General features: G+C 41.8%; 1 protein-coding gene across 1 annotated transcript in view; it reads right to left on the reverse strand.

The window, feature by feature from the left end:
* The window catches only part of TMTC2 (transmembrane and tetratricopeptide repeat containing 2), a 242,311-nt gene that overhangs the window by 41,224 nt on the left and 175,969 nt on the right, over positions 1-25,118 (reverse strand). The window contains exon 10 of the mRNA XM_006024805.3: positions 9,669-9,783. Coding sequence (XP_006024867.1) covers positions 9,669-9,783 — 115 coding nt within the window. The remainder of the gene's footprint in view (positions 1-9,668; positions 9,784-25,118) is intronic.

Genomic DNA, 25,118 nt, shown 5'->3' on the forward strand with positions numbered 1-25,118 from the left:
GAAACCACTGAACAAAAAGCAGAATTTTAAATCTTAAAAAAAAGAACAAAGAGAAAAAAGAAAGACAATAATACGGAATGCACCACACGGCTTTTAACCACAGGACTGCCAGGAAATGCAACACTCACGAATATCGAAAAATTCTGTATAACAAACAAGGTGTTTTGCTCAGAAGGAATATATAGAAAGCATACTATTTTCAGGAAAGGACTGCTGGCGCATGGAAAGAATTGAAATTCCTATCCCATCTAGCCCACTGGAAATACATTATTCTCTTTCCTTCCACAAATACATCTTGAAACATGGACTATTAATTTTCAAGTTGAAATCAAATTAAATTTATAGTTCTCTATTAAAAAATGTTTTTTATAAATGAATGCAAACCACACTAATCTGCCCAGGAAAATGCAAGTTCCATTCTCGTGGTGTTCTAAAACAGTTCCTTCTGTGAAGGTATAGTCAAATTCTGGTTCACTTTCTCACTGGAAATCTAAACTAGAATTCATTATGTTAAGCCCTGGTATGGCTTCCCCTTGAGAAAAATAAAAGACAGAGGTAGGAAATTGCAGTAACCCTATGCCACTAAGCAGTAAATGGCTCTGGATCAATGTCAAACAATGGAAAGCTTCCACGGGAAGAAACATAATTCACATTCGAGTATAATATTTGATACAACACTGATAAGAATAAAATACAAGAGCAGAAAAGAAATCCAAGAGAAGTCGGGGAAGAAATAGTAGAAAAACTATTTTGTAATTATGAGCTATATCTATTATCTCTATTGTTAGATTTTCATAAGTACTGACCTTGACAGCATACTTGAGTCTTGCCTCTGACACCCAAAGCTTTAATTTAATCTAACTAAGAAACAAAAATGTTTCTTTTTTTACTAAAACAACCTGCTCTCAACAATTGCTGGACAGAGCAATGCATAAACTGAGGACCTACACGGACCCACAGTCATCTTTAAAAAATGCCAAGCAATCACAAGTAATATCTCACAGTCAGAGCTGATGGAACCTGGGTTGTAATGACATCCAACTAAATAATGAAAATGAATTAGTCTTGAATCCTAATGTTGCTAAGTACTTTTTATAAGGAAAAAATATAAATGAAATGTTTACTTCATCTTTGTGCCAGGCACAAATATCTGAGTGGGAAAAAGATATTATTAACTTGCACAAGGCAGTTACCATGTTATGAAGCCCGTAACTTCCTGCCCCTGGTTAAGTGAAAATCTGGTGTGTATACAGCCAAAGAAAGATTTTTTCCCCTTAGATAGAGATTCTAACTATAAAAGCTAGAATCTATCAGCAAGTATTCTTAAATTAAACTGTTTTGTACCATGATAAAATGATTTCATACTATAAATCTTTAAACTTTCATCCTTTTTTGTTTCACAATTAATTTAGAACTTAGCATACAGCCATATGCACGTGTAGAATCTCTAAATATTGCCAGATTATCTGCATAGTCAGTTATATATGGCAGGGGGTCTGGCAACCTATAGCCCACAGTTCTGGATCCAACTTGAGGAATCACTGGATAAGGCCCATGGATATGGAGCTTTGGTATGGGCACTCTCCCTGTGCTGCAGCAGGGACAAGCACTGGCTGTGGGCACTCTCCCAGAACCACTAGAGACAAGTGGTAGTGGTGGCTGGGTTCTAGCACCTGACTTTCTCCCTGCCAACGACTGGGTGGGTCACTGCAGCCCACATCCAGAAAAGGTTACCTACTCCTGAATTTCTTGTTCCAGCATGTACTGCGATGTAACCTGTTTCAACTGCCACATGAAACTGATGGCTACAGAATGAAATTTAGAGGTTTGCTTTTGGGAACTGGCATGTAGGTAAAGCAGGTATGCATTAGAATAATGGTTCAGGGGAATGGCAAGGGTTAACTGGTTCTAAAAGCCTGTTTGTGACAGTTTCCCCTTCAAGGCCCACTGTGTCTGAAGCCAGCAGACACACAGAAAGTATGAAAAACTGAAAAACTTGTACCACACTGTTCCATACCATGAGATAAGGTGGCATTAGGTCACAATGCCAAACTGTGCAGCTCTTGGGAGTTCCGGTTTGGGTGGACGGAGGCCAATAAATGCCCAAATAAAGATATGTGTGCATGTGATGGGTTTGTGAAACAAAGGAATATGCTGCCAGGACAGAATGTAGACAATATGATAACCACAGGGAGACCAATCAACAAAACCCAAAGATGAAGGGTCAGAGGGGGAAAAAATACAAAATGAGGAATTTCAGAGCACCAAAGGATCCCCAAAAGGGAAACTGAGGCCACCATGGACAAAGGGCACACCACCAGCGCGTCTCACCCACCCCACTCGGTGAACTCAGCTCTCAACCTCTAAGCTGCTGACATCTGATATTCAACAAAGAACCTCAGAGTGAAGCTCATGTACTGGCCAGACATACCTTCCCTATGACAGCTCTAGGACTGGTAGATATAGAACTGTTTGCATTATTCTTAACTGCTATTGCTCTGCAGCAATAAAATTTGCCTGTTATCAAATGGAGAGGCTGTGGTCAGTTAGAGTCTGGGTCTGCCTGGAACAAGGTATCTGGATCACAAATCCAGAAACTAGAAATCCAGCAGAAACAAGGAACTTGCACTAGCATTGCAGGTCCAAACACCAACCTCCATCCCCATGGCATGCCCCTCTTCATCCCCTCCACCCCCCAAAACAAACTCACAGTAAAATAAGTTTCTTGATATACAGTATTACTGTAGTTTAAATCTTTGTTTTCAAATCCTCACATAACACTCACTATCTTCACACACTGAATTGACTGTCTCAGTAGCAGCCCTTTGTTTTACTGAAGTGCCAAAAAACCAATTATTCCCACAGTATGTGCTTTCAAGCAAAGCTTTTCTTTCTTTGCCTCTTTTTCATCTGGAGATACTGTACTGCTCTCCCCTTTTGTTTCCATCTAATTAGAACAAAGGTGTCACTAAACTACCATTTTTCACTTTAAGAGTAACCACCAGTTAGGTCACAAGAGACTTATCTGATTTCTCATGGCAGCTGACCTCAGGTAAAATACTAGAAAATAAAAGTCAGCTAGTACTGTTGTTATAGGATTCCCCAAGCTCTTCATCACTGAACCCATACAGACATTATTCCCTAGTCTTAATACAGGCTTCAGTAGATTCCATTAAAATGTACGCAGTGCTCATGAAAGGTCCTAGAGAGTTTTTGAACAAAGATGAAACAAAACAAAACAAAAAACCCAAAACCCACAGCAAGTAATATATGTGAGCAGTTAGAAATTTAAACAGAATAAACAAACAAATAGCAATTTGACCCTTGAATTAAGCTTATTTGAAAATCAGATCCAGTCAGGAAATAAATTTAACAGGAGACTACCTTGGAAACAAGGTGTTATTAGTCCAAGTCACTGCTGCAAAGACAGGCTGTTAGGATTCATACAAAACTTGAAGAACGTTATTTTTTTTCTTAAGCTACCACATTGTGAAGCATGCGCCCCTACCTCATTTAAAAAAACAACTATTGGTCATTTCTTATAAAATGTTCACAACTGGGCTAAACAAATTTCTCAGTAATTAATCTTACAAAACATAGTTAATATTAAATTGGAGAATCAGTATGAAGGCCTATGGTTCATGTTGTAGCAAAACCCCCAGTTTTTCTTTTTTTTTAAATTTATTTTAAAATGCATTCCCACCCCTTCCCCAACCATTTCTAACTTTTTCTCTCCCTCTCTGTTCCCTATGGATAAGTGTAAGTGAGCTCAGACTTAGAATAAGCTTTAAACATTTTTATTTTGGTAGCAAGCTTTTGGTTTTGGAAATCCACTGTTTTATATTGTATTATTATTAGGTTTGTATTGATTTTTACTATTGTATATTGTTTTATTATCATTTTCGTATTGATTTTTGTTTCATATGGATATTGTATGGTTTAGGCCCGTGTTTGTAAGTGAACCAAAGTCATGTCAAGTTTCCATTTTATATATCAAGCCTCCATCTTCTGTCTTCTGCCTGGGCATTCCCTGCATCGCAGCTGGTTGAGTCACGTATCCCTCCCATGTAAATTGGTTCCTGGATGAATGAGTGTGATTGGGAATGATTGAAATACAATGGTAGCAGGCCTCTACTGAATGGCCTGTAATGACTGGGCCATCACCTCACATTGATTCACCCAGGTACCATGGACCTCACCCAAGAAAAGAGACAAGAACCAGCATTTGAAAGACAAAAGACCCTGCAGAACCAGCAACTCTCACCATTACCGACATCTGAAACTGCACATCCCTGCATGGAGCACACATGCTCAGTATGCCAGGGGCTGACCCTTGCCTGGGTATGCCTCCTGTCACTAGGGTCACACAAGGTCTGCCCCTATAAAAAGGGGCAGTGAAGACAGACCCAGTGGGACCCATCTGGACCAGCACCATGCCACACCACCTATCAACCCAGAGGCGCTGCCGGCGACCCCGCTCTGGACAACACCTACTGGACAAGGACCCCTTCCAGCCTGGATAGGTAGATATTACCTGCACACCTCCTCCTACAATTTGGACTCTCTCTCTCTCTCCTCCTGGACTTCAGTGGACTTCAGCCCCTGCACCAAGCCTCTTTAACCCCTGCTGCCATTATGTGTATGTATGTGTGTATATATATATGGCATTGTGTGCATGATATACGAATTAGTGATCTGTGTCTAACTTTTGGGGTGTATAGTGTATGTGCTTGAATTGGTGATAAGTATGCATGTGCCTAGGCTGGTTTGGATGTGTATGTGCCTGAGCTGGTAGTGTGCATGTGTATGCACCTAATTGATTTGTGTTTTTTGTATATGTGCAATTGTGTCACACCCTCCTGTCTAACAGCGCAATATTGAGATCCTGAGAGTTGGCCTGACACCCCAGGGCAACAATGCCAGCCACTGCCAATGTGGGACAAGGGCATGGCTTCAATGCTGTGATCCAGATGCACCCGATCCCTGCTGTCTCTCAGCCTCCCCTGCTCCTACTGCCTTTTCCCTGTGACTTTCTGCTGCCTTTCTTTGCTTTCCTGCTGCTCTGCCACCTGCTGCTTTTCCTGTGATTTTCTGCTGTCCATCTCTCTGTTTTCAGGCTTCCCCCGCACCTTCTGTAATCCTCCCCCCACTCCTGCAGCTTCCCAGCTCCTCTTAGCTGTCCTGCAGTTTTCTCCAGCAGCTGGAGCCTTTCTCCAGCTTCCAGCATCTACTGTTGCTCCCTGCAACTTCTTTAGCTGCCCTGGAGCCATCCTCTGGCTCCCCATACCCACAGCCCCTCTTTAACACCCACACTTTCCCTTAGTCCCATTTTCCCTCTCCCCACCTACCTTTTCAGCTCCCTCATAGCTCTGACTCCAGTCCGGCATGCTTCCCTGTTCTGCAGGCTTTGCGTGTTGTCTTTTAATCAATTAAGATCAATTAACCTAAAGTTACCCCCGAGCATCAGTTCTTCAGCCCAGGCCCCTCTAGTCTACCAGTTCTAATCCCAGTCCCGGTGACTTTCATTTCCTGGTAACTTTAACTCCCTACACTTCTACTTTCTTATCTTAACCTTTCCCCAGGTATCCCACATACACCAAGCACATACATACATACACACACATCACAACATTCAACTTAGGAACTCACCTGTGTGTATGTGTAGGTGGGTGGTATGTGTGTAAATTAGTGAATACACATATATAGATATCATTTTGTGTGGAGGGGGGTATATGAATTAGTAATCCACGTATGTGTATTAGATGTGCAGGTGTCGGTAACTGGTAACTGATTCTGTCTAATTTTGGTGTGTGTAGCATGTATGGGCTTAAACTGGTGATAGGTGTGGATGAACCAAGACTGGTTATTTTGAACATGTGTGTATCTGAGTTGCTAGTGTGTGTGCGTGCGTGCGTGCGTGCATGTGTATGGCATTGTATGCATGATATACGAATTAGTGATCCGAGTCTAAGTTTTGAGGTGTATAGTGTATGTGCTTGAATTGGTGATAAGTATGCATGTGCCTAGGCTCGTTTGGATGTGTATGTGCCTGAGTTGGTAGTGTATGTGTGTATGCACCTAATTGATTTGTGTGTGTTTTGTGTATGTGCAATTGTGCACATACTGTCTAACAGCATAACAGTCTAACCTCCTGTCTAACAGCACAATATTGAGATCCTGAGAGTTGGCCTGAGCCCCACAGGGCAACAATGTCACACTCACACCTTCCATCATAATTCCCTATTTTCAGTTGCTAGCAGAAATGTCAGACTAGACTTCCCTGAGTTGAAGTTTTACATGTCTCAGGGTCAGTTTTCTTAGCAGCATACAGGCTGCTATATGCTCACCTACAGCAAGGTCTGTGACTACCATTGAGCCTGCATTGAACTCCAGCAGACATCTGCCACTGAATACAAGTAATCTCACCACATAATAATAGAGTTAATGCAGGTTCATGGTCTTTGTTAGGAAATATCAAGCTGGTTATGGAATAGCTGCTAGCTATTCATTGCAACTTGGAGGCCTGCAATCTGGCTTATTATTATTAAGGGAATATATGGAATTTCCCTTCACCTAGTTTATTTCTTGGCAGCTTAAATAATACTTTTTTTTCAGTAACCATTTGAGTGTATATTATTGTCTTTCATTAGAACAGTATTTAAACCTATACAGAATGTTAAGCGGTGCAATTCAGTATTGAGCTCACTGATTTATGCAATTAAAAGTAAACCAAGTTTCCTAAATCAATATTGACATGAGTGATAGTGTAGGAGCAGAGTCTTAACTAAAAGGATTTGCATCCTGGGCAAACCCTGCTGGAGAACAGGGATCAGGTGGTGCTGCTGCTGAGTGAATAACAGAAGGTGCATTCTTACCCACTTTGCAGACTTGAGAAAAGTCCCTAGCTTCAGCTGCCTTGGCGTGATCTTCCCACACCTACTATTGCTGCCACGGCAGCAGTGCAACATCCATGCACCCAGCTGGTACTACAAGAGCAGTGGTATGGGGCTACTACTGCCTAGACCACCATTTTGGCACCCCTACTAAATTGGCACTTGGGACTGGTGACCAGTTTACCCGCTGTCCTTGCCAAGTTACATTATTGCTTAGGAGCATTTCTCAAGTCTTGCTTTCCTCATTGACAAGAGTGTCATCTGTCAGATATGTTGGGATTCTGAGAGTCTAGAAAGCAGGATTTGGATCACACATGGCTCTTTTATGAGCAGAAAGAGCAACTCTGAGGGTTCATTCAATTGCCAATTATTCCTTTTCTGTAAGAATATCTGTATTGTGCAAAGGCACAAACAGTTTTTTTAGTTTAACATTTATTCTACTCTGAGCAAATGCTTGGGAAAAAAGGGTGCAAAACAGGTTACTAAAAATAAACATAACTTTAGAAAGCAAAATTACTACTCCCTCCTGTAAAGTCATTTTATATGTTTGCAGTCACAAAATTCATTTCTGATCAGGAATGTTATTGCTGGCATTACTTTCTTGTCATTTTAACCTTGTTGCTCTATATCCAGGCTAACACCAACTCCTAGCTTCTTCTAAATCCATAGTGTATTTTTTTTAAGCCATTCTTTTTTCCCTCTGTTGTCACGGCTAAACAATTTTCCACACCTGGTTAATTCCTCTAATATGTTTTCTGTCTTACAGCTATCCAGGCCCACTGGCTACCTACTATGATGTTTAAGATTCCCAATTTTGCTTTCATGGCTCAGCACAACAGAGCACTTATCTACATTTTGGTCTCTTGTTCTGCTCCATCTGGCCACTTTCATTCCCCTCAGTAAGCCAATATTACCACTCACTCCATAACCTTCTCACTTTCACCCATGTACATTCTTATAACTAGCTTCAAACTAGTCCTAGAACTATTTCAGGTCTATCATCCTTTTTCACCCCAAAAACTCACTTCCTCCAGAATTGTTAAACACCAGTGATTGGTTGTTGTTTTCTGTGTATGTTGTAGGTAGAAACATAGGGCACTTACACACATGTGGGGAGCCTGCTCCGATGTGCTGGAAATCCAGCACATTGGAGTAGACTCAATTAATCAAGTCTGCTGGAGCACATAAATTGACATGCTCTGGCAGCCTCATGCATAATCAGCAGTGCAGGGTGACTCTGCAATGAGAAAATGGCAGCAGTGCACTTTGAACTAAAACACATTCAATGTGCTTTAGTTCAAAGCGCTCCACCGCCATTTTCTCAGCACAGAGGCACACTGTGCCACTGATACTCATGATGTACAGGCATGTTTACTTAGCATGGCTTGCTAGTTAAAAGTACCCGGAGCCACATCAGAACCACATGTAAAAATGTCCATTTTTTTTAAAGCTAGCTGTAACTAAATCACATAGTGTTCTCTCACTGTCCCTCTTTTTAAGTACATGGTACAGAGTATTTACCATATTTACTCAAATATAAGATTTTTTCCTCCAAACATTATGAGGAAAAAAGGTCTTCATCCTAAAATTGTATACAAGGAAATCATATAATATACATTGTCTCTCATTAAACTGCTGCCAAAAGCAGCATGTGCTCAGTAATTGAAGTCAACAATGAGATCGAATCAATGCATCCAACACTGAGCAAGACTATGAAACACTTGGCCCATATGGGGCAAACAGACTGATGGGAAGTAATAATAGTAAATTAGTAAAGCTCCTTTGAAAAAAATATATGGTAGTACCTATTGTACTCAGTCCCCCTCTATGCCAATTCTTTTTCAAATCATATTGAGCCACTACATTGCATACATTTCAACTGCTTCACTTCCACAGCTGAACAGCACCTTTCTTTCCCATTTCCATTGATTCCTGTTTCTTCACCAGTCTTAAATATCTGGCAAACATCAGCAAGCAGGGCTCCAAACAGTTCCCCAGAATTCTTCTGTTGCCCCTGTGTCAGCCTGCCGCATATGATTAGTGTGGCCCCACCGTTTATGAGGTGGAACCAGAACAGGTTGCCCTGTGCTTCATCTATATATACGTTTTGGGAGATCCTAGGACTCATGAGAAGAAAACCTAGTTCCAGTCACGAGTGGGGGGCTAGTTAGCACATGAATCTTTTGGGAGGGTGGTTTTTGGAGTACACATACACTGAGCAGTGCTCAGTGGTGGGGTAACAATGGCTTGAAAAGCTCTCGACTCTGGTGGAGTCCAGCCCAATGAACTGTGTGGTATATCATGAGCTTCTTGACTTTCAACTAATATTATGTGAAGTTTGTACTCACTATAAGTAAGTACAAAATTGCTGCTTAACAGTGTAATACCTGTTCTAAAATTTGCATCAGTAAAAAAAAAAAAAAAAAAGGCGGGGGGGGAAATGTATCATTAATCAGTGTTTTCAAATTTTTCCCTCATTTCCATGTATCATCTATCAGTGTTTTCAAATTTTTCCCTCATTTCCATGTGCTCAGGGAGAGTGGGGTTTGACAGTCAGGGATACAGAAGGGCTGCAGGGGGAAGAAGCTGAAGGAGCAGAGGGCAAGGATGCCACCTTCCCCCCTGCAGTTTATTTTCCCTGTTGTAGCAGAGGGACAGGGACAAAAATCAAGAAAAACCTCCAATAATTCGATTCTATGCCTGGAAAATTAGATAGGAATTTTTTCCCTTACAGGTGAGAAAGAAAAACAGACAAGATAGAGATAAAGAACTAACCTGAGCATGTGTGCTGCATTGAAAACAACATCAAACTCTGTGTTATCCAGCTCAGCTGCTTTCTTTGCCATCTCAGCTGCTTCTATCAAGCGGGACTCTTCTAGGAGAAACTGACCTATAATGAAGTATGCATATGTGAGCAAGAGAAGAAGAAAGTACTTTGGCAAATCAACAACACAGACCCAAAAGAAAATATATATTCAAAGCAAATATAAAACTATATCAAGGGAATTTTTGCTTGCTTTCAAATAAAACAGAATAAGAGATTGAGAGTTACAACTGTAGCCTACTTAGCTCTATAAAATTTACAGTATTATTGTTTATCATAAATAATTTGTTTCCATATAGTCAAATGCATATTAATCTCCCTATGCCTAAGTACTATTAAATATATAATAAAAAGGAGAAATCAAAAACAGGACTAAAAACATTGAGTTCATCCAGTTGTATGTGCCTAAAGTTAGATGCAACAAAACCCAAACCAACGTATACAGGAGGTAAAGCATTCATCTGCAAACATTTCCATGCCAAATTCTTTATTTTGGTATTCAACTTACTCGTTCTGCTAACTGTTTACATGATACAGTTAAAATAGCGGAGACATGACCTGATTCTTCACACAATCTAATGTAAGCCAGAAGTAAATACTTTGAAGTCAGTGAAAAGAAAGAGGTACAGTTTTTATATTCACTTCCCTTGTTCTCTTCAGTTCCTCCCCTAAACAATACTGTTTCAAAACTCCCATGTACATATTATTTTCTTTTTTGTGAAACTTAACCCTGAATCAACTAAAAACTTCCAAAATGCATGAGCCATTATATGCGCATTCAGGAAAAAGACATGGTTTGTCCTGGAAAATATCAGATAATTCTGAAAATGTCAACTAAAAACAAAACACATGGGAGGAAAAGAACCATAATGAATATATTTGTTGGGAATAAAGATAATATATTTGAGGGGAGTTTCTAGTCCTGGTAAACTATTTACATCCTGCGGATGACAAAACTGAAAACAAGGAATAGCAGTGCAGCTTTAAGGACCTAAACAAGCGTTCATGCTTTGTTGGCTGCTGTCTTTCACACTGAAATAGGCATTAAAATAGTAATGCAGGTACCCACTATGGGTGTTTATGCAGGCACAGTATTCTCTGACATACTGTATAAGTAAAATGTCAGAAACCAAAATTAGTCGGAAACCATACTGCCAATCTCTTCTCTTTTTTGCATGGAGAAAAAAAAAACTTTTAGAAATCTGCTTCTTCCCCACCCACCTTCAAAATTATATATACCTAGATATAGAAAAAGAAAGGAAAATGCAACATAGCTTTTTTGCTCATATACATCAAGCGAACATGGATTACTATGCATTAAACCCCCAAAACAGGGTCAAAGGTCCACTTGTCTACAAAACTGACTAGTGTGGTTAAGATACTGAATTTCTTTATGAATGCTGAGAAAACACAAGAGCAAGCAATTAAATAGAGAAGGTATAAAGAGCTGGGCATAGAATGATGTAATCAGATGGTAAAATAGTTATATCACTGAAAGGAGGCAAAGATTTTTTGTGATATCTTTTTTGTACCAGCAGCACAGGTGAGAGGGCTGTTGTCCAAAAGCTGTTGTCAACACCTCTCCCAACTGTAACACTCATCCAAAGAAAGATATCACAAAAAACCTTCTCTTGACATTTCCTGGACTATCACAGCTACCGCAACACCCCAACCCTACTTAAATCACTGAACAGATTTCTTTTCATTCTAGAATTCCATCCATCATACTTCAGATAACCTGGACATCTCTGAGGACCTGGGTTTTGACCAAGGCCGTGAACAGATATGCATTTGTAGAGCTACTACATACTATGGAGGGGTATATAACTGCACAGCACCCTGGCTAGGGATTGACAGAGCCACACTCTTCAGTCAGGGGGTGATAGTGGACTACTGATTTGATCTTCACTTGATCCCCTACTCCCTTGAAAGAAAGGTTGCCTCAAACTGATGCCACTACTTGCATTAGATGGAGGCAGCCATGGCAGAAAGCCATCCCTCCAGTTACTTAAAGGCTGGTGGAGATGAGAATAACTTGCTCCAATAACTTACACGTAGACTGAAAGCTATTTTTGACAGCTGCTACCTCCTCTTTTCTCCCAGTCCCAGTACTGGAAAAAAGGCGGTCGAAGACAGTTCTCCCTCCCCATGGTGGCAGCTGCAGTTAGTGCATCAGTAAGATGCCAGGCAGACAAGGTTCCTTGGGTGAATCTGATACCTTTTATTAGACCAACCCAAATAGCTGGAATATAATTATTCTATCTTATGTCCTTAGACCAACACGGCTACAACCTACACCTCAGTAAGATGCTGGTGTTCTGGGAGTAGTGGCAAGAACTGCAGGGTACCAGCAGAGCTCTTTCACAGCTTGCCAAGAGGCATCAGCTCTCCTTGCCCCCCTCCCCTGACTTAGAGGGGGCTAGGGCGAGTTGAGGGATGCTGCAGGGCTGACAGTCCTCCTGTAGTACTACATCTAACTACACAAATGTTCCATGTGGCACTACAAAAATGCCCCACTTAAGTTCTTCTTCAAAGCAGAAATGTTTTGGTGGAAGATGTGTCATTTCTGTAATGTTACAGACAGTGTACAGGTCTATACACTTGCTTTTGGTAGTGCTACAAATGTAACATCTGCCCACAGCCTAAATGTTATATCTGAGAGGCAAGCTGAATTTTCTTGGTAGACTACCCAGTTTCAGTTTGCAATAAATTATATTTTGTACCTTAAATAGAAAGGTAATGTAAATTAAAATAAAGATGTGCAGCTGTTTCCCTCTAACTACTACTCTTTCAAAATGAGAGGTGGTACAGATGGAAAATAGGAAATTTACATTCTTCTCCATCATAGGCCTTCCTAGAAATGCCAGAACAACAATTTCTTCACTACATACCATATCCCTACTGAGCCATATCTTAACAACACATATTAAAACATGCAAGCTAGCTGTATTTAGTAGATGAGTTCGTTAATATTACATTTGTGATATACTTCTCAATAGTATTAAAGCTCACGCACATCTGGCAAAAATTCACAGCAAAAATGTCTCTCTTTCGGCCATATTAGCACTCAAAGTATAAAAGATCTTTTTGTTGATACAGGCCAGGTCCCTAAGGAGACTGAAGTCTGATAGAGTTGGTTTATAGACTAAGGAGTGAGGGAAGAAACAACATTTGATTTCATTATCTAGATTCTTTCTTCATATTTTATATTCCATTTATAAGTTACAATATGTATGTTTTATACACAAGTCTGTTTAGGATGCAATTTATTGAGGATATTTTGGACACAACTACATAGTAACTTTTCCATACCATTCAAATGATGCTTCACTTACATGCTATATATATGTTCTGTTGTATATTACTTGGAGGTCAAGTCAGACCTACTCAGGTATTCCATTTTCTAAACCTATAACACATTAATTTTCATTTTTATAAAGGCATAATTAGCACTATTTATTGATCTCATGAAATAGATTTCTTTTGCTTTACACTTATAAAAAATATTTTGCTATAAAACACGAATATATGCGTCTTTTGATGAACTGTTAATTTATCTTTTGCTATAATAATACTAAGAAATTGGCATCCTTCTGCGTCCAACAGTATTTTTTTTTTTTTAATCGAGATGGCTGTTTTTCTTGTTTCTCAAGAAACTGTAGCAAGCCAACATCAGGAGATTGTACCTATATAAAACAATACCAACAGCTGTGGAAAAGCAGGCATCTCTTAGCAGCAAAAACTCATTTAATTGAGTTGAGATTAAGACATACGAGTAATCTAAAGGAATAATATTTTACAACCATACTATAGTTCTACAATAATCAAACAACAAAGAAACAGCAGAACACCAGAAAAATTAGTTAAAATAGTTTCTATCAAAGGGGTGGTGTGGAGAAGGAAAACCCCCACAACTCTGGAAACTGCCTACATGTACGCTTACTTTGTAAAATGTATTGCTTTTGGATTAAGGGTTTTGCAACAGATTTTAAAGGTCTGAAATCTAAAGTCTGAAATCTAAGTCTATACCTGCATCTTAATTTTGGGGGGAAGCACTTTCACTTTAAGGCACAGTAACTTTGCTTTCCATCTCCCATCTCTCCTTTTTCATGTTATTGTATACAAAGAGGATGTAGACTTTCTCTAGTCTCTGATTACTTTTAATTTGAGAAGCCACCATATCTTCACATCTTTCAGAATTTCAGAAATGTATATCACAGTATTGTTTCTATAATGATTTAGAAGATGTACGTATAGCCACGTTTCAATTTTTTCTGATTGATAGAACATAGAAAGATAATGAAAGAAGAAGCAAGTATTCCCAGGGTGACAAGTGCCTAATCAGTAATTCGGATAGTTTGCATTTTTTGTTCATTATTTGTGAATTTAAAAGGATTAGAATATGCACAACCACTGCATGAGGTAATTTAGTCAATGGCTTTGTGACCAGTTGAAGTCAATAAAACTGCTGACAAGATCAAAATTAAGCAAATTTATGTTTGCAGGATCGGGACCTAAGCAGCAATAAACCCATAATCTAGTTCTGGTTTAACACATATTCTATTGTCAAACTGAGTGTTCCTGAAACAGGGGACCCTAGCCCTGTTATGGAGAGAAAAGGGCCAGGGAAGGAAAGGCAGTGGGGCTCCTTTAAAGCCCTGAACCTTTATACTTTAGAGAGGATGATTAGAGTAAGGAGGGACCCAGCCAGCATGAATGGGGCAGAGAAAACTTCAGCTGTCAAAGGAAGCCCCAGCTGGGCAGAAGGGGTGAGCAGCTTGCAGTATAGAGGGGGAACAGGGACACAGAGAAGTGATAAGGCCAAGCCTTAGGCTGGGGGCTCACACTTGCAAAGTTTAGCCTGGGCTGAGCAGGACCAGCAGAGGGAAGAGAACAAGAGATTGAGCACATCTGTATGCAGGGAGCAGGAAGCCAAGTCAGCTGACCAAGTGGGCATGGCTGACTGAGATATAAACTCTCCCCAGGTCAGAGGAAGGGGACTGGCCACAGTGGCAGAGGGAAACAGAGTCCCACAAGGAGGCAAGGGTGAAAACCCCTCTGGCCAGGAGAAAAAAAAATTGGAGGGCAGTGTTATGTTCACCCTGGAAGAGCCCCTAGAAGAAGGCCTGAGTATGCCCAAACGTACTAAAAACCATTTGTGGTGACACCAGAGAGGCCTGAGAAAGTGGGGTGCCCCGAGGACCATGGACTTTTTGAGAGCCCAGTAAGGGCCTGCCTGCTGCTCTTTTTTCATTTTTTGTTTGTTTGTTTTTTCCTGTTTGGGAATACCGGGTGGATCAAAGTGGCTATGAGGGGAGGCAAGGAGGCCACAGAACAGTGTACCCAGTGCATGGAGATTTTCCCTATGTTTTTTTCCAGATTTATCTTGATGGTTTTGGTGGGGGTAGGAGAAAGCGGCAAGAGACCTGGGATGGGTCCAGAACCCAGACTGATCAGAACCTGGAGAGAAGGAGGAATAGGACAGACCGGAGCCCTCCAGGGCTGGGCATCCACCCACCGGCAAAAGGGGTGGAGGGCGGTAGAAAGAGAGAAGATGTCAAGCCCTGCACAGCCCTGTCAAAACTTGGGGTTCAGGACAAGATAGGGTAGGAGTGGACAATTATTTGGGCCCAAGCGAGTTTTGATGAGCTGTTGCAGGCCAAGTCAGCATCTCCACTCTCCTCCCTGACAACAGCTCACCAAAACTCCCTATGGGGTTGTAGATGGGTGGGGAGCAGTGTTCAGAAGCAGGGGTGGGAGTGAGGCTGGGATCACATGGCCAGGCCATGGGGCAATGACAGCTCAAGTGTGTGTGGCACATTGGTGTGGGGGGGGGCAGCATGCACATACATGTGAGTGTGGGAGGGAGGCTGCCTGAGCGCTAGGTCCCAGGAGTCTGCTGTGGGTGAGGGGCAGGGGTGGGGGGCAAGTGCAGTAGAGCTTGATTGGGCAGTGCAGTCTGTGCTTCCCCCATGGAGCTCTGCATGGAGTTAAGCCCTGCCTGCTTGTGTTGGGGCAACCCATGCTGTGCTGCCGCATGACCCAGGTCCAGCTGGCTGTTGTTCTGCTCCCCCTGCCTTCAGTGGTGATTCCTGCTCCTGTCCCTAGCATGCTGCACCCCTCTGGGTGGGCAGTAGGGATGTGCAAAGCAAGCCCTATTTGATTCGGATTCTGCCTGAATCAGCGACAGTGATTCGACTTGTTGATTTGGATCACGGTCTCTGACTCAATTCAGCCGAATCCGAATCTGAAGATTCAATGTTGATTCAGAGAATCAGTGATCTGGACACGGACACAGCTGTAAAAGTTTTTTCTACGTTCCATAAGGTACCAGAGCAGTGTGTGAACACTGTGATGCTGGGGCACATGGAGCATCCCACAGCAGTGTTGGAGGCAGGGGCCCTCCACATGCTCAGTGGCAAACTCTGAAGTGGACCAGAAGTACTTCCGGTCCACTTTCAGATCTGCTGGGGAGCACGCTGGGCCCCTCCCCACACCTCCCTGGCTCAGCAATCACCCAACAAGGGTCCCCGGTGTCCCCCCAGACCCAGGAGGCACCAGTAACTGAGCTGGACGGGGGCGGGGAGCCAGAGAGGGGCGGGATGCCACCTGTGTGCTCCCCAGTGAACCCGAAAGTGGACTGGAAGTACTTCTGTTCCACTTCTGGGTCTGTTGCTGAGCATGCTGGGGAGCCCCCAGTGCTTCTGTGAGACACTTTATGTGCTCCAGTATCACAGCACTCATGAGCTACCTTCTACCTAGAGCAGGGGTGGGCAAAATGCGGCCCCGGGGGCCGGATGCAGACCACCAGGCCATTCTATCTGGCCCACGGGGCCCCTAAAAAATTTAGAAAATTAATATTTATATGTCCCTGGCTGCCTATCCGGTGGCCCTCGATGGCTTGCCAAAACTTAGTAAGCGGCCCTCCGCACAAAATAATAGCCTGCCCCTGACCTAGAGGTATGTAGAAAAAACATTTAAAGCTGTCTCTCTGTCACAATCTCTGAATCTTTCCTAATCTGTCAGGGTTCCGGTTTGATTTGGAGAAATCAAAGGGTCCTCCGATTCTATTTGGATTCGGAGATTTGGCTACCGAATCGGGTTGAATCCCTGCCAAATCAAATCAGGGACCAAAGCTTCGCACAGCCCTAGTGGGCAGGCAGCTTCATCTGGGTGGCTCCTGCCACAGCACAGCGGACTTTGGCTCCAGTTCCTGGGAAGGAAGGTAGCCAGGAGCTGAAGCCTGAGTCCCGCATGCTGGTGCAGGAGCTGTGTAGCTAAAACTGCCCACCTGCCCAGAGTGGCAGAGCATGGCAGGGGCAAGATCAGGACCAGCTTCCAGCTGTTCAGTGCGGCTGTAGCAGGGTGCTGTTCTGCTCCCCTGCTTCTGGTCTTGCTCCTGCCCCTGCTGTGTTATGCTGTTCCCAACAGGCAGGAAGGCAGCTTCAGCAGGGAAGCTCCTGCTCTAGCACACAGGGCTCCAATGAAAGGCAGCTGGGAGCTGGAGCCCCATTGTGCAGGCAGGAGCCACCCAGCAGAAGCTTCTCACTCAGAGTAGCATAGCACAACACAGCAGAGGCAAGATCAGGAGAAGGAACTACTCCTGGAGGTGAGGGGATTGGAGCAGCACCTGGCTGCAGCCACATCAGGAACAGCCCCATGAAGCTGAGTGCGCTAGCCAGGGCTGAGCCATAGGTGCTGGTAGGAGCCTGGCATGGGCTGTTCCAACATGAGCAGGTAGGGCTTTGCCCCATGCAGAGCACCACAGAGGCAGCCACAGGCTGGCTCCAGTCACCTGGCAGGCTGGACCTGGTCCACTGGCTATATTTTGCCCACCCTGGGATAGGGAAACAAGGCACCTACGGACTAGGTTTAGGTTGCTTAAACATTTCATTTAACACCAAGACATGACAGGTGAGACAGACATGGGGCTAGATTAGAGGATCAGAGTAGGTAGCCAGATATTGCTCCATCACAAAGGGGGCACCCAGTAGCCTCTGGAGAAGCACCCTATTATATTTCCCAGGAACATATGGACAAAAATGGCTTCTCATAAACCTGGCATTTTACTACACACCATGGTTTGGTGGGCCATCAGCACAGTGCCACCATTTCAAAGAAGAGGGAAAATAATTCCTTCAGAAATAAAAGTATTTTAAGAGAACTGCTACTCATTTGTGATAGCATTATTAATAGTAGTAGTAGACAAACATTGATCCTTCTGGATCATAGTGAATGCACGAGAGGTCATCCAGACCTTTGACATAAGCCTAGGCAAGAGCATGGAGGACTGGAGGCTGCCTAGAATCCAAAAGAATCCAAAAGGCTAGACTAAGTCCAGACATTTGGTGCCTCTAGGGCTGTACTTATGTGTGTGTCCAGGAATGGAACCCAGGTCTCCTGCATGACACACAAGAATTCAACCACTGACCCACAACAGCAGGGCGTGAACAGCATTACATTTAATGTAAAAGCAGCATTTTCTCTGAAACAGAGGCCTCTATGATACCTCAGAAGGCAAGTGGAGAAATCAATTGCATGCAAAAGCTATAAAAACTATGGAAGCCTTTAGGATCCTGGTCCTAACATGGAACATCTGTACTACAATAAGGCTTAAATTCCATTTTACACATCCACCACAGATATGGGAAACTTTCTTTGGTAAAAGTAAAGAAACCATTTTCTGAATTTAAAGTTTTTCTTCTTTTTAAACAAAATAAGAACAGAGATAATCATCAGAGTTAGTCAGAAGGGAGGAAGACACAAAATACAGAGGCTCACCCAGTGCATGGGAATGGAGCAGCAACATTTTGTTTTATTCTGTTATATCCACTCCTCAGATGCTAGAAAGAGTAGGGAGAGCAGAACAGTGGACACTGGTGCAAGCTAGAGCAGGATGAAAGTTACCTTAACTTATAAGTGCCATTTTCCCCCAGGGAACCCTTCGGGCAACTTGATTTCAGCCAAGCATTTTTAGCTTTTTAGCCATACTCATCATACCATGGAGCAGGCCTATCAAACTTCTGACGGACTGGGGGCTGCAGGTGCCCTGCCACTCACCTCATAGGCCGCATATCCCCCTCCCCTGGGCCACATACTGCATGGGCCATGCACGGTACCGCATGGGCTCCCCCACACCAGCCATCTCATGCTGCATCATTGCCCCGGGTCCCCCCTGAGCATCCTATCTGTGGTAATGTTTGGTCCCATAGGCTATGCCATGCTGCGCCTCACCAACTCCAGAAGCAGGAGCAGACAGGAGAAGGAGAAGGAGAAGGAGAAGGGAGAGGGAGCCCAGGACTCTGGAAGCAAGAGCAGTAGCAGAAGCAGCGAGGATGCCAGAGGTGTTATTTAAGCCCTCAGGGGCCACCAGTTGGATATCCCTGCTATAGCAGCAGGCTTAGTGGACAGTGGCAACACCACAAGATCAAAATAACATGACAGAATCTTGTTACCTATGGAATCCTCAGGATTTTTAAGCATGAGACAACAGCACAAGTGGCATAGCATTTGCCTTGCAAGGCAGAGGTCAGCTATCCAAAACCTGTCTTTTCCAGGTGACCTCTTATTAGACAAACATTTGTCAGGTCATCTTAGATGTGAATGATCCTAGCTCGATCAGGGAATGGACTAGTTCACATTTTGAGGTCTCTTTCTATGATTCTATTATGTTTGGATCCAAAAGTTGCCTTCTTTGGAAATATCTTGGTAGAGAATACCTAGTCAAATGTTTATAATCTAGCAAAATCAATTTTAATTTAGTGAAATGCAACCAGGAACTAAGAACATACCTATAATATGGATAACACTGCCCATATTAACACTGGAAAGGACTTTGGGGTCATAATCAATAAGCACCTCCAAATAAGCTCTCAGTTCAAATCTGTGACAAAAGGAGCAAGTGTGATCCTCAAGTATAGGAAAGGGGAAATACCAAGTAATAGCAGGGGAGTAATCTTGCCTCCATACATGCTAATGATAAAACCACTACTAAAATACAGTGGCCAGTTTTGGTGTTTATACTTGAAGAAGGATTTGTAAATACCAGAGAGCTTTCAAAGAGGACCATAAAAATGATCCAGAGGCTGCAAAACCAGCCTTAAGGCTAGGGATAGAAGTTGCACATAAGCCAGTTTAAGTGATCAGAAACTGGTTTAAGTCTGTAACAGAAGTTCAGTGCACATAAATCAGTTTCAAAATGTCTAAAACTGGTTTAAGATAAACCTAGCTGAATGTAGCATCAGACTTAACTGACTTGGGTCAAACCAGTTTATGAAACTTCTGTCCCAGACCCCTTCCTGGTTTAAGTAAAATCAGAGTCCCCCAGCATCCCAGCATGCTTTCCAGCACTGGGGTGTGCTGTGCTGTCTGTTCCAGCAGAGAATGGCTGGGGGGAAGGAAGGGACTGCCTGCCTCTCCCAGGCAAACCCCAGCTGGGGTCTGCAGTAGTTAAACCTCCCTCCCCAGTTAAACCCCACTTCCCCTGTGTACAGAGCTGCCATGCCCCACTAAACTTACTGAAAGTTACTGCTGGCTGCAACTGTGGGCTCCAAATCCCAGAGATACCTGGAAGCAGGAACAGGAAGTGATAAGCAACCCTGCAGAGTCCTGCTTCTGTGATTGTGGACTCCAAATCCTACAGACCTCGAGGGCAGCAGGAAGAGGAAGTGAACACATTGAGAATGCATCAGAGAGCCATTCTCTAGTGCCTCCTGGCTTCTGGCCTGAGCCACTGCAGGCATGTGGCTGCATTTCCTGAATCAAAGGTGAGTGTGTGTCCAGTTGTTTCTCAGTTTAATCTCTGCAGTTTATACTAACCTCCAAAGACTAAATCTATTCACTGTCAGGCTTTTTGACTGTCTGTACTTAGCCTAAGAGTGATATCTAAGAAATTCAATCTAGCTTCTCAATAAAAAGTTGAGAGGTAACTTGATTGCTGTATTTATACCTGGAAAAGATATCTGATAGCAGTGAGAGTGGGGGAAACACAGGTTCAACCTTGCTGACAGAGGTATGATAAGATGCAATGGTTGAACATTTAAGTTGGAAAACTGAACCTTGAAATATGATGTAGTTTCCCATCCATTAGGAGAATTAAACTTTCTTATAGTTTAATTGGGTGTGTGGTAGGTATATCATCACTTAAGTCTTTACAAGCTTTCTAAAGGTTTCAGTCCAGTTTCTAGTAAAATTCTACTGAAGGTTCAGAATGAATAGCTGTTGACATTTTTGGTCCTGGAATCTGTGAATGGAGGAGTTTCCCTTTCCTCAGTATATCCATGTAGAGGTTGTGGTGATTCCCACACCCTGTTCCCCTCCCTAGCCCCTTCCCTTCCCCCACCCCCCGAAAAGCACAGCGGCCGCAGTTGGAAATGAGACAATAGACAAGACGGAAAAATTCTTTCAGAGAATAAGAGATATAAATCCGGTTCAAACCAATCACCAGATTTGGATTTGGGAAGGAATTGTCCTCAGGTTTAGATTAAGAATCTGAGATCTTGATTATCTTTCACTTTCCTCTTTAGTCATGATCATCTACCGTGATCATCACAGCAAATCTGAGTCAATCAGTTGCCTGACAGAGCAGTTCTTTGGCCATTAGTCAGATCCTGATCCTCTCCAGTTCTCTGCCTGAGACGTACAGTTTGATCTTCCAGTGGTTGAAATGCTTTAGTGTAACTAAAAGACTTGAATTTAACATAGGATTATATGGGGAAATTTAAGATAATATGAGATAGAGGAGGTTAGACTAGAAGATCTAATGCAAGGAATCAGAGGAGGCAGTATCTTGTCCCTTTGCTACTCATGGATTTCTTTACACAAGGGAATCTTCATGAGGCCGGTTAAGGTGACCCATATAAATAGTTCCACAGATGTCATTTGGCCTACTCATGTCCTTATAGATTTGAAGACTGGATTCCTGCCTATTGCCTAGTGAAGTCTTTGAAGACCAGCTTTACCAATTGGTCACAAATTCTTTGCTGCAAACTGAATTTGAAATCTGGTCCATAATCTGAAATGTCATGACAAATGAAACTGACTTAGAGATGCTTATGTTTATTGCTCTATTAAAATTGTTAAATCTTGCCCTCCACCAAAGTTAACTTAAAAAAATCACAATTATTTCAACATACTACCAAAGCACAAGTAAAAAAATGCATTAACTTCAGAATAACGCAAGCAAGAACTCCATTCACTCCAATTCCCTGTAAAGGCAACCCTGTGACTACCTATTGTAATAAACAAACCTTCCCTTTTGCTTAAGCCTAAATTATCTCTCAGTAAGCTAAATAACAAGTGTTCAGAAAAGCCTTACATTAAAATAAAATTACTAAGCAGTAAGAGTTGGAATACTCTGTTCAAAAAAGGTCTGTAATACACTTTAGAGCCAAGTTCTCAAAAGGAGGCCAAGTACAAACAAAAATGCTTGTGAAAGGCATGAGGAAAAGTCTTTCAACTGCCACACACACATCTTCTGAATAGAAGAAATAGGTCTTTTTTCTGATGGACTGAGCCTTAAATATAACTTTCAGGACTCACTTTTCAAGTTGATGACAAAATCAATATCTGTACAGCCATGATGGAATTTTGAAGTTTGTGAAAAATGAGAGATGCTTAGTCCTCCTGAAAAACCAGGGAAATGCTAATCACGTGATTAAATGGGTATAACTCAGTTGTGATATACCACACTGAAAGCAAACAAGAAATTGGAATAATTTTAAAGGAGATATATTCTGCACTACTTGTTTAAAACCTGCTTAATAAACATCAGGCAGGTAGAGAAGGGTAATTTCTAGGAGAAGCAAACTAGGGTGGGTAGAATGTTGTCAGGAATTTGGATTGGTTTGGGAGTTATGAGGCAACGTCTCAACCTTGAGGGAAGTCTAGATCCAGTAGATCCTAATCTAGGAACAAATTGCATAGGTATAAATATATTACCATCATTTTCTTCTTAAAGATTACTGCCAACTAGACATGATTTTGAGACATTGCCAAGTCACAAATACTCTCACCAACTATGCAAGTTAGAATAGCCCACTTTTTTTCCCTCGAATCAGGATCAACTTTTAGAAAAAACAGATTTCTAAAGACTCTTAATCCATAAAGCATTTTCCTTTTTTCAGGCATGTATACTTAAGTGTTTCTACAGAACTGTGCCCCTTCAATGCACAGGCCTTTCTCTGTGGGTGAAACTGTAGATCCGATGAGAAGTCCTTTAATAACTTCTGATTGCTATTTAAGATCTCCTGGCTTTTCAGCAGTTGAAAATCATCTGTTAACCAGCTGCAGCAAAACATTCTATATGTTGTCTGTAGTCACAGAAACTCTTCACGAGTCCAGCAGTAACGCTGCAGATTGGTTCTGATGTTACTTTTGATCCCCATCAGACCCAACTTCCATAGACATGGTGAAATCTGCTTTTTCAGTCCAATTTAGATAGAGGCTATGAGAACTCTAGTTGTCTCTTTGGAATAAACTAGTAGATTTTAGGTCATTTAAACTAACACCAATTTATTCCTGTCTCTTGGAGGTGCAAAAGCAGGTGCTGGGATTCTATCAAAGGACTTGATGAACTAATAACCCAGCTAGAAGAAAGCATGTACTCTTCTGTCCCTAAAATTATCATAAATTTTGATGAGACACAAACATGACAACACGAGTGCAACTCTCTGAATTGGTAGCTCTGTTATTCCATCAAAAAAAATGCATAATTGGTTAGAACATCCATACATGTAGTCAATTTGCCATGTCCCGACCACATAGTTAATCACTGTCCTCTAGAATGGATATGGTTGTTTAGAGATGTTCCATCTTAACTTTAGTTTCACCAGACAGAAGTTAATGTCTTTGATATTCAGGAAAGACTCACTTTAACAATATTTTGAAATTAAAGTGTCTTTGTTTTGGCCAAAGGCATGGATTAAATATTGTTCTTTCATAATAAATCGATTCTTTGAAACATATGATTCATGGTAGGGTGGTATTTCAAGTTCCCACAGGTCTAGGCTAGTGCCCCTGGTAGTCTATAAATTAAAATGAACTTCCCTTAGCTGTCTGGTGCATAAAAGGAGGGAAAAATCAAAGCCTCCAAGGATGGGGACTCCTTGAAAAATATTCCGGGACTGGCATGTACATACATCATCCTTCTTTCTAATCAGGGTTTACTTAGAAGCTGAATGTTATGCTGTTTTTCTGCCATTGTTTAAATTATAGGTGTACAGCTATCCTGGGATAACTGTACAGATGCACTTTGCAGTATTCTAGGATAAACTGTTAATATGTCTTATTTAGAAAACTTTATTTTAGGATTTATTCCAGGAAAATAACCATGGATGTCTGTACAGCTCCATTTTCTACCAAGATAAAATGGTTTATTCCAGGAAAAATGGACTGTTTATTGCAGCCTTAGGCATCAAAATGACCTTTTATATCATTGGTGTCCAGACTGCACCTCTATTCAACCTTTTCAAAATAATAATTTTCTCCTCCAGCAGCAACATAACACTAAATTAACCTAGAAGTATTATGCTTCAAACTGTGGAATCAATTAACAAATCTAGTTGCATTATGTCCACAGTTTGTAGCAGTTATAACAATTCTATAACATTAATGTATTGTCTGCTGAAGCTAAGTAATTTTGGCACATTCACAGTATTTGAAGTTCCAGTAGAAAGCCAAGTTGTGATTAAACTTTGTCTGAAGTAATATAGCATGTATATTTTCATGCATCCAAAGAATGTGGTGGAAGCAAAACAAGAGACCCCATCTTGTTGGCCTCTGAACCATGGGTAATTGGTACAAACACAACCAAATGTGGAGGCACCATCAGTGTTAATCATCTGCTGTAAACATTCAAGAGCAGAAAAGCAGATTTCACAGGTGCTATCTTATGGATGAAGGAGTAGAGCTCTTGTGGTAGCAGTGAATGAAAAGTTCTTGTCCGAGTTTTTGTCAAACACTTCTCTAATTGTGCATCAATGTTTTTGTCATGGATAGAAAGCTAGCTGGCAATGTCACTTGCTTTGGGTTCACAAATTCACTGGCTCTGAGCAAATTCTGCAAGAAGCACCATCTTAAAATGCAGATATCCAATGGGACATCTTCCATTTGCTTGAATATTTTACTTTCAAAGCCTACCAAATCAGTTTTGTGCTGAAGATACTGGAAAGGACAAAGAAACCCAACTGAGCTGACACCAGGATGCCATGAACAGAAACTTTCAACCTTTACCTAAGGCATGGATTTGATAGTGATTGCCTATAATAACATATTTACCCAAATCCAGGTCAACTGTGAATTTAACATGACCCTACAATAATTAGATTCTATGCATAGAAAATGTATACATTTATGATATTTCCATGCATGGAATCTAATTATTGGAGGGTTGTCTTAAATTC

The sequence above is a fragment of the Alligator sinensis genome, unplaced genomic scaffold, assembly GCF_000455745.1.
Source record: "Alligator sinensis unplaced genomic scaffold, ASM45574v1 scaffold976_1, whole genome shotgun sequence".
Taxonomy (NCBI): Eukaryota; Metazoa; Chordata; order Crocodylia; family Alligatoridae; genus Alligator; species Alligator sinensis.